Source organism: Solanum lycopersicum, chromosome 1 (genome assembly GCF_036512215.1).
Source record: "Solanum lycopersicum chromosome 1, SLM_r2.1".
NCBI lineage: Eukaryota > Viridiplantae > Streptophyta > Magnoliopsida > Solanales > Solanaceae > Solanum > Solanum lycopersicum.
The window spans coordinates 1,658,251-1,668,671 of record NC_090800.1 but is presented as its reverse complement, the minus strand read 5'-3'; the positions used below and the strand labels follow the sequence as shown (position 1 = coordinate 1,668,671).

General features: G+C 33.2%; 1 protein-coding gene across 4 annotated transcripts; it reads left to right on the top strand.

The window, feature by feature from the left end:
- Positions 1-1,104: 1,104 nt before the first annotated feature.
- On the top strand, positions 1,105-9,712 carry ABCG1 (ABC transporter G family member 1). Of its 4 annotated transcripts, none has more exons than XM_069295836.1 (12): positions 1,109-1,197; positions 1,694-2,098; positions 4,240-4,310; positions 4,725-4,771; positions 5,327-5,559; positions 6,225-6,380; positions 6,514-6,697; positions 6,775-7,083; positions 7,746-8,033; positions 8,202-8,486; positions 8,577-8,684; positions 9,138-9,712. In XM_069295836.1, exons 5-12 carry the CDS (start codon positions 5,435-5,437, stop codon positions 9,357-9,359), a joined length of 1,677 nt encoding a protein of 558 aa, XP_069151937.1. In that variant the 5' UTR covers positions 1,109-1,197; positions 1,694-2,098; positions 4,240-4,310; positions 4,725-4,771; positions 5,327-5,434; the 3' UTR covers positions 9,360-9,712. The 4 variants fall into 4 exon arrangements, with proteins under 4 accessions (XP_004228604.1, XP_069151937.1, XP_069151932.1 ...); XM_069295831.1 differs by having other exon boundaries at positions 1,113-1,197; positions 4,725-5,243; XM_004228556.4 differs by lacking the exon at positions 4,725-4,771 and having other exon boundaries at positions 1,105-1,197.
- The last annotated feature ends 709 nt before the right edge of the window (positions 9,713-10,421 follow it).

Sequence of the window (10,421 nt, the reverse complement as noted above, 5' to 3'; positions counted from 1 at the left end):
TATTTGGTTAAACACGTCCACATAACTTGAAATAGATCTATTATTTATTATAAAAATGTGACATCTTTTTATGATCGACTAACTAGAAGACAAACATGGACACATAAAATTGATAGAGGGAGACTTTATACCTTGACAAGGAAATATTATTTATATATGTTACAAATAAAAATAGGATGAAACATGTCTAATACGAATACACATAAATAGCTAGGCAATATATAGGTGCATCATATTGTACATAAATTTGTACTCAATATGTACTAATTATAATCGAAAAAAAAAATACATTAGTTGATATAGGAAACATTATATCAATTAAAAATTAAAATAATGTTGATATGTAAATAGCAACACGAATATATTTATTCACCATAATTTTATAAATAAAATCTGAAAAACTATCTCCAAAAAAGCGAATTTTTCTTTAATAATGTTATTCTAAAAGAAAAGAATAAGACCATTAAATAGTGAAAGTGCTAGGACTAAACAAGAATAATAAATAATATTACCACCAAAGATTTTGAATGGTAACATTTCCATTTTTAATTATTCACAAATTTTGGATTTGAGTGAATATGAATATTTTCTCTCAAAAATGAAACTTTTTAAATTAATCGAACTCAAATCAATATAAAATAAAATAAAATATCGTATAGTAAGATTTAAGTGATATACATTATTAATATTATAGAAGATGTTTATGTATACTATTAGATTGTTCAAATAATATCAATAATATTCTTTGTACTGACGATATATACGAGCGTAAACTCGATAAGTATATTATAGGATAATGAAAAGACTCCAAAGTGATGATTTCTCAAAAGAAAAGCAATACATACACGTGTATGACAAGGATGATTTGGACTAGACAAATTAAAACTTTAATGTTGTTGTTCATGTTTTATGAATAATAAATATTATTTTGCATTTATGCTAAGTGGTTTTCCACCGTTGGTGTAAATTATGCAAAATTATATTGTTTTTTTTTTGGTGTGTTTGGGGGTGGGGGGTGGGGGTAATTGGACAAGGGTATTTATGTAATTTTAACTTTTCATGTCTTTATTTTTTCTAGCTATAAAAGAAAAATAATGAATTGCACTTTGGACAAGTAAAATTGTTATAAAGAGTTCATAGAACTAGTGAAATAATATTTGAGTATTCTCTCCACAACTCCTTCTTTCTTTTTATTAGGTATGATCCTATATTGCAATTATAATTTAATTTGTTTTATCTTTTTCTTATTTTTCATAACGAAGTTCGTTCATCATAATCACCTATATATATATAATTTTTTCAACGATGAGGGTTCGAATGAGTCCTTTCGATCGTCCCTCTAGCTCCAACACTATGATATCATTGAAACTTTATAATATATAGTTTTGTTGATAGAGTTATTGAAAGGTAAGTGACATATTTTTATTCCTTTCTATAATTGTTTCTTTTCCTTCCCCTTTTTCTTGTTGTTTTTGATAACTTAGTAAATCTAAAAAATAAAAAATTTCTTTTGTATGTATATATATAGGAAAATGCTAGTTAATTATATATAGATATGCATGGTTTGTTACTTTAATAAAATTGACTTCTTTTTTCTTTTTATGTTTTCAATAACATTTTGTTATAAGTTGAATTATTATTATTATTTTTATTGCATGCATGTATAATTAACACAATTACCTTTTCATTGAAGGGGAAAAAAATATGATGGATAAGCCAAGTACCACTAGTTTACTACGTACAAAGTCAGATCAATTGGTGGAAGCAATTTCAGCAGCAATGGGAGGAGGGACAAAGTCGTCGCCGATGAACGGTGACGTGGCGGGTGGAGGAGGAGGGCCGGAGACGTTATCGAGAAAGTCAAGCAGACGATTGACGGGTGCATCCCCAGGACGCAGTGGCGGAGGTAGAAATAACACACACATTAGGAAGTCAAGAAGTGCTCAATTGAAGTTTGACCTAGATGAAGTCAGTAGTGGCGCGGCCCTGAGCCGCGCCTCTAGTGCCAGCTTGGGCTTATCTTTCTCTTTTACGGGCTTCACGGTGCCCTCAGATGAGATCGCGGATATGAAACCCTTTAGTGACGATGATGATATTGGTAAGTAAATATTTATTTTTAAAATCTTTAATTTTTTTTCCAAGAAAAAAGGAAAGTTGAAATTATTGGCATATTTTTGCCAACATTCTTTAATTTGTGCACCACAAAAAGTTCAATCATTTCAAAAAGACATAAATACCCTTGTTAACAAAGAGATTTCTTGGTTATAAATATTCATAACCCTTCATGTGTAAGGGTATTTGTGTCAATTCACATACATCCTCTCAACAGGCTGCCATATTTAAAAACTTTACTTTCTTTTTGTTTTCCTTCTCTTGAGGGCATGTATAGATAATTAAAGCCATCACTATACACAATAAAAATATAAAATATTTACTATAAGTAGTTATATAGCATTTAGTAGGAAACAAATCAAAAAATTAATAATGTTCAAGGCTTAAAAATAGTCAAATGATTGGTTCAAGAAATGGGAAGAAAAAAGAGATTAGAAGTTCAACCTAAATCACGAAATGTCGTGATGAAGTGATAATTTCTCTCCTGTTCTTAATAAGAGTTTTCAGATTTGAATCCTAAATATAAAGTTATGTCTACGATAGAAGTACTTTAGTATTCACATACATCGAACTAGAACTTTCCAGCTCAAATTAATTTGTATAACCCAAAGATCAGTATCGTTTTTCTCATATTCGAATTTCGAGCCCTAGATATTAAATCGTGTGTCATCTTCTAGTATATGAGTGTATCATTAGCCTCATCAAAATGAGACTTTTCGCGTACACTTTTTGATTCAAGCCTTATATATAAAACCGTCCTGATTATAAGTGCTTTATTCTCAAAACGAAACTAAATAATAAAAATTTGAATTAATCGAACTCAAAAACGAATATACTTGGAAAGCCAAAAAGCCATGACCTAGCCTATTTCATGTGCATGGGTCAATATTAACCACTGCCACACTGACTTTTTTTTTTCTAGAGGTCCCTAAAGTAAGAAACTGGTGAAAAGTGGACCCCCTACTTTTTTATGATAGTCATATGAGGTCCATAGTGAAAAGTTTCTTTCATTAATTACTTTAATAAACAAAAAAAATATATCCATAGGAATAAATTTTAATATTTTTATATGAAATCAATAATTGATATTATATCCAAACACTTTTTTTTTCAACTTATATTCAAATATATATATTTTTTGGTTTCAAATATTGACCACTTATTAATAATGGGATAAGTTTTTGGCCTACAAAAGTTGTCATCCTCCACAATTATCAATTAGACACTTGTTCAAATAATGTGTGTTGCCAATTTTGTTGGTTTAAATAGGAAAATTACACTAAAGTTGGTTGGTTTTAAGTCTTGTCATGGTGCCCACTTTGTGCACATACATTACTTTTGATAGAGTTGAATGGGATATAGCAATTATTAAAGCAAAAAAAAAAAAACCAAAAAATGTATTTTTACTTTTTATATTATTATCATAGCAATTATTAAAGCAAAAAAAAAAAAATCCCAAAAAATGTATTTTTACTTTTTATATTATTATCATGACTAATAACTTTTTGTGAGATATCTCAATCTGTTTTTGGTATTCGTATTAAAATTTGACTAGGTTTATGTTAGGACGTATTATATCGAATCGTGTAAAATGTTGATAAAGAAAAGAAACTTTATATACTTTTTGAAGTTGAGATCGATCGATTTCTAATTAAGAATGAAAAGGTATTTATTCGTAATGTTAATATATCATGCCCTCACAAGGATTGTCACACTGCTTCATTTAAGTACATGTAGTTGCAAAATTTCATTTTTCAACATGTATTTGGTTAAATGTATAATTATTAGGAAGGTAGTAATTTAATCAACTAAAAACCTATTATAGTTTTAAAACCTTATATTTTGTTATTGATAAATTTCTATAGCCACAAAAATATTTCTGACATATTAAAGAGCACAAATTTCATATCGAATCAAACTATTAACGTTGTGCTAGTAGGAAAGTAACGTGTATGTGAGTTTAAATGAATTTAATAGTTTTGCTATTTATTGAGAAATCGACTAAATATATGTAAATATTTGACAATGAGTCGAGTTATTGTTACATTAAGTAGTTATGTATCGATAAATTTCAAATTTTGATTACGACTTTTATTATATATATATATATTTATGTACTTATTGCAGCTGAAGATATTGAAGCTGGCACAAGAAAAATGAAGATTCAAGCAGAACCTACCTTACCAATATATCTCAAGGTGTGAACCTAAGTTATTATAAAATTCATAAAAAAAAAAATTGAATTTTTTGGTTTAGGTCTAAATAGACGAAAGGGTAATCAATTGAACGCTCTTTACTGAAAAATTATAGTAATACGTGTGTGTATATATATATATATAGGTCAAATAGTCACTAACATAAAAAAATTGCAATTAGAATTAGCTATGAACTTTGTTGCTAATTTATCGCTAAATTGCTCGTAGCTGACTTAATTTTTTGATATATAACTATTTAGTGACGACTTTTGTTGTTTAGTTACAATATTTGTCTATGGTCACTAATATCAATTTTTTTTATTAGTAGTGTATGTTATCGTGAAAATCCTTAGTGAAATTTCTGACACCGCCTATTGGAAATACGAATTGATTGGGTACTATTATGTATTTGGACAGGCAAAAGGAGGGAGGTTAATATTACGAAGCGATCCTTTAAATATCAGGTTCAGTCTTGTACAAAATCTAATTTCACGAGGTATTTTTGTACAAGACTTCCCCTCCCCCTTAAAGGTCGAAAACACATCTGAACATATTTTTTCGCGAGTTTCACACTTTAACTATCAGTTCTTCCCTTTTACTTTCTGAACTATCACTATCTATGTATCAAAACACACTTCAACTATCAGTTATTCCCTTTCAGGTAGGAAAAGGGAACAATCGATTGTTGAGTGTGTTTTAATACATAGATGATCGTAGTTCATATAGGAAAAGGAAAGAACCAATAGTTGGAGGGGTGAAAACTCGTGAAAAAACAACAGTTCGGGTATGTTTTTGATCGTTTAACTCTTTTAACAACCCTAGAAGAAGTGTTGCACAAAAATGTACCACATAATAGAGTATATAGTATGCAGTTATTTTAAAATCCTGGATCCGCCACTGCTCACAGGGCAACATACACGAGGGGCGTAAATTTCGGTATAGGTGTTATTTTGAAACTTTAGTTAATTATATTGTATGAACTTATTGCCAAGTTACTTATTTTCACAAAAATTATGCAGTTTACTGAGGTATGTTACAAGGTGGTTATCAAAGGTGTAACATCAACAAGAGAGAAGGAAATTTTGACAGGAATAAGTGGTTCTGTTGATCCAGGGGAAGTTTTAGCCATGATGGGACCTTCCGGTAGCGGAAAAACGACGTTGCTCAGCCTGCTTGGAGGGAGGGTGAAAGAGCCAACAGGAGGTTCAATCACTTACAATGAACAACCATATTCAAAGCATTTAAAGAGCAGGTGATTGAATTACACTCCGGAATTCAGTAGGCGGGTCTTTTATGTTGTTCAGACTCTTCAGAAATGTCGACTGGTGTGATGTTGGATCCTCCAGAATAAGTGCATTTCTGGAGGATCTGACATACGTGTGACAACATTTTTAGAGAGTCTGAACAACAACATATCGACTGGTGTGATGCACGGATCCTCCAGAATTAGTGCATTTTGGAGGATCTGACATAGCACGGAAACATTTTTGGAGAGTCTGAACAATATTTATAGTCAATATTCATCAAGTGACTATGTTGTTCGGATTCTTCAAAAATGTTGACTGGTATGATGTTGGATCCTCCAAAAGTAGATAATTTTCGGAGGATCTGACATAGGTGCGACAACGTTTTTGGTGAGAGTCTGAACAACATATATAGACAATATTCATCAAGTGACTATGTTGCTCGGACTCTAGAAAAAAATGTTGACTGATGCCTGTCGGATCCTCTAGAATTAGTACATTTTGTTTTTGGAGAATCTAACATAGGCGCTACAACGTTTTTGGAGAGTCGTGAGCAACATAGCAAACATTTCACCAACCCTAGTGGATCCCTCCGGGACGTAGTGCATTTTTGAAGGATTCGATTGATTTTCTTTCACTCGAATGTAACATATGAATGTGAAATTCTTGGCAGGATTGGATTTGTGACTCAAGATGATATACTATTTCCTCACTTGACAGTGAGAGAAACATTAACGTATGCAGCACGCCTACGACTACCAAAGAAACTGACGAAGGAGGAGAAACAAAAACGAGCCATCGATGTGATATACGAGCTAGGACTAGAGAGGTAACTAATTGTTTCTTCATGTGATCAGAGACGGAACCATGATTTTGAGTTTATGAGTTCTGAATTCTAAGAAAAAGGTAGCTTACTGAGTTCATGTTGTGAAAGCTGAATAAGGAATGTGATGTTTTTACAGATGCCAAGATACAATGATCGGTGGCTCCTTCGTTCGTGGAGTATCAGGAGGAGAAAGAAAACGCGTCTGTATTGGAAATGAGATCATAATCAACCCCTCCTTATTGTTCCTCGACGAACCCACATCCGGTTTGGATTCAACGACAGCTTTAAGGACAGTTGAGATACTACACGATATCGCTGAGGTATGACTTTCTCTGTGTTTTCATCTTAGATATCGTCATAGCACGAGTTATATGTCCTTACAATGCTGTGGTTATAGGCTGGAAAGACGGTGATCACAACGATCCATCAACCGTCTAGTAGACTTTTCCACAAGTTTGATAAGTTGATTCTTCTTGGCAAAGGGAGTTTACTTTACTTTGGGAAGGCATCTGAGGCAATGGACTATTTTTCAACTATAGGATGCACACCTTTGATATCAATGAATCCAGCAGAATTTCTGCTGGATCTCGCGAACGGAAACTTAAACGATGTTTCCGTTCCATCAGAGTTGGAGGACAAAGTACAGATTGGGAATTCAGATACTGAAACAAGGAATGGAAAGCCATCACCAGCAATTGTGCATGAGGTGAGTAAATTCTACGACTCTCTCCGTTTTAATTTGTTTATCTTACTTTCCGTTTCAAAAGGAATGTATGTCTCTTTCCATTTTTTTGACAACTCTTTCGTTCTAACTTTCCACACATCAACATGAAAGGACATTTTGGTACATTAAACTAGTCATGTCGGATCCTCCAAAAATAGTGCATTGTCGAATTTTGGATGATCTGATATGGGGGGAGCATCATTTTGAAAGAATCCGAGCAACTTACGTTTTTCATCCTCAAGTACATAAGTTTTTTAATCATCTCAGAGGAAAAAATAACTCAACCTATCACTTAGCATAAAATCTAATTTTTGTTTTCTGCTCCTTTTTGACTTTTTGAGTTTTTCGGCCTTCTTTGCTCGATCTCTTTAAAAATGTTGATGGATTCATGTCGTATCCTCGATAAATAGTGCATTGTTGGAGGATCCGACACAGGTGCAACAACATTTTTGGAGAGTCGTTTACATATAAAAAATGCAGAGAACCAGATAGATCACCTCTATGTCTTGGAACACAACTAAGTCATAGAAAGAGCTCAACTATTTTTCAAAACAATATATCAACAACAAATCTTCTTCAATCTACAACAAGCTTGGGTCGACTATATGAATCCTCACTGTATTTTCTTTTTCGATTTTTAACAGTATCTAGTGGAAGCATATGAAACGCGAGTTGCTGAGAGCGAAAAAAAGAAACTTTTGGCTCCCATGATGATTGATGAGGAATTGAAGTCAAAAGTAGTTACCTCAAAGAGAGAATGGGGAGCAAGCTGGTGGACACAATACTCCATATTGTTCTGGAGAGGACTTAAAGAACGACGCCACGATTATTTTAGCTGGTTGAGAATCACTCAAGTTGTTGCAACTGCAGTTATCTTAGGGATGTTGTGGTGGCAATCTGGTGGTGATAGTCCTAAACATATGCAAGAACAGGTATTTGACATATATACACAGTACAATTTTCCGACAAAGGGTGTTCAACTGACCATTCTTCGGTCCATGGTACTAAAGAAGCTAACTGAAACGTTTACGAAACCTTTATAATAAAGCACTAGTAGCACATTTACAACCGATTATCATAACAGTGGAACTTCATTGCAGGCGGGGCTACTGTTCTTTATCGCGGTGTTCTGGGGATTTTTTCCAGTATTTACAGCAATCTTCACATTTCCACAAGAAAGGGCAATGCTGAATAAAGAAAGATCTGCTGATATGTACAGATTAAGCGCGTATTTTTTGGCGCGAACCACCAGTGACATCCCCTTGGATCTTATACTGCCAGTACTCTTTATCTTAGTTGTTTACTTCATGGCAGGCTTGAAACATGATGTTTGTGCCTTTTTCCTAACCGTTCTCACGACTTTCCTCTGCATCGTAGCAGCTCAGGTATTCCATTTTGTTCAATTCTAACGTAATGTTTAACTCACTTGCATTGGTAACTTCAATAATAATCGTTGCTCAATTCATTGTTTCCAGGGATTAGGACTAGCAATCGGGGCTACACTAATGGATTTAAAGAAGGCAACAACTTTGGCATCAGTAACAGTAATGACATTCATGTTAGCTGGTGGATATTTCGTAAAGGTAACAATTTGTAGTTATATTTGATGTATATATAGTAGATGTTGAACCCCCTTCAACGCTTTTTTTAGTGCATTTACTTCTTCATATTTTGAAACCCCTTAGTAAAAATCCTGGCTCCGCCACTAGAGCCGAGGGTCTTTAGAAAACAACCTCTCTACCTCCACGAGGTAAGGATAAGGATTAAGGTTTGCTTACATCCTACTCTCCACAAACATGGGATTACACCGAGTATGTTGTTATTGCATACATGAATGTTCTCATAAAAGTGCTACATGCACATTCATGGTTATATGGTTAGATATGTTTACCTGGTTTGCTCGATAGAAGTTAAGGCATCGAGTGTAGGTCAAGTCTCATCTCAGTATCAAGACGCGACAAAAGCATTCTCTCCTCTTTTTCCCTGCCTCCATATCAGTTCAATTACTGATACATGATTTTTGAAATGATCTGCAGGAAGTACCGGTATTCATATCATGGCTAAGATACTTATCATATAACTATCAAACGTACAAACTCCTACTAAAAGTTCAATACAAGGAGAAAAATGATTGGGTGGATGGGATCAAAGTAGGCAATGGTGTAAAGGAAGTAAGTACATTACTAGCTATGGTGTTTGGCTATCGGCTTCTAGCATACATATCTTTACGGAGAATGAAGCTTCACTCAGGGGCTTAGATGATCGATGATGAAAACGATGGTTCAATTTCAAAAAGAATAAAGGACTAGTACTATTTTGCAGCTTACACCACTACTGATTGTTGTTATAAAGATAAGAGACTCTGATTCATCAGCTGATATAAGTTGCAGCTAGCAGAAGGAAAGAAGAGTTGATTGTATTTAATGAATTACAAACTTAGAAGTAGGAATGAAGTGTATGTAAAATGTTCAACATGATTTACTCCTTCAGAATTTTTGGTTTCAATTGTAGCTTTTCATGTTTGTAACAAGTTTCTCAAGTAAATCTGAGTTCCGAGTGGTTACTGTACGGTGAATTAGTTGAAGAATAAACTGGTGAAGCCCTTTGTTTATATGGACTCGAGAAATCCACCCGTCACAAGCTAGTTTCTGAGACTGAGTTAGATCCAAGTTACGGACATGAATCAATTGCAGTTAAAGCAGAGCCGAGTGCCATATTTTTATGGATACTAGAATTTATAGTCAATATTAGAGTGGAATAGAGTCTCACATCGATTGAGGAATAGAGTGGTAATTTGTTTATATGAACTCGAGAAATCCTCCCGGAGACTGAGTTAGACCAAAGTATGAGTAGCTCCATAACATCTAAGTAGGGTTTAAACCCGAGTCTTGTAAGTGACATCACTAGCTTATACCAACTGCACAAAAGCACATTTATGTTTTGCACTGTTAATTATATCTTTTTTTTGCTAGTTTCTTAAGATAGATATACATATATATACATCATTTTTTTGAAGTTAGCGGGTGCACGTGCACCCTTACCAAGCCATATGAGTCCGCCCCTGCTCTTATGTACACTTCTTTTAATAGTCTTGGTTACGTATATTCCTATTAATTACATTTTAATGCAAGTTTCTAAAGATAATACATCTTATATTTTAATATACTAATATTTATATAGTTGAGATATAGATTGATACTATTTATAATAGTTATTTTATATTAAATATGTATACATGTTAATCTATGATGTAAAAGAATACAATTTTTAAAGTATTTTTTTCTATAGTAGATTTGAGAATAATAAGTTACATGTAAATG

What these genes read in the sequence shown, in the direction of transcription:
- ABCG1 (XM_004228556.4), top strand. Translation starts at nt 1,705, where the DNA reads ATGATGGATAAGCCAAGTACCACTAGTTTACTACGTACAAAGTCAGAT. An exon ending in CCTTACCAATATATCTCAAG is followed by an intron (nt 4,311 to 5,326) that starts GTGTGAACCTAA and finishes AAAATTATGCAG; the next exon opens with TTTACTGAGGTATGTTACAA. An exon ending in CTGGTGGATATTTCGTAAAG is followed by an intron (nt 8,685 to 9,137) that starts GTAACAATTTGT and finishes AATGATCTGCAG; the next exon opens with GAAGTACCGGTATTCATATC.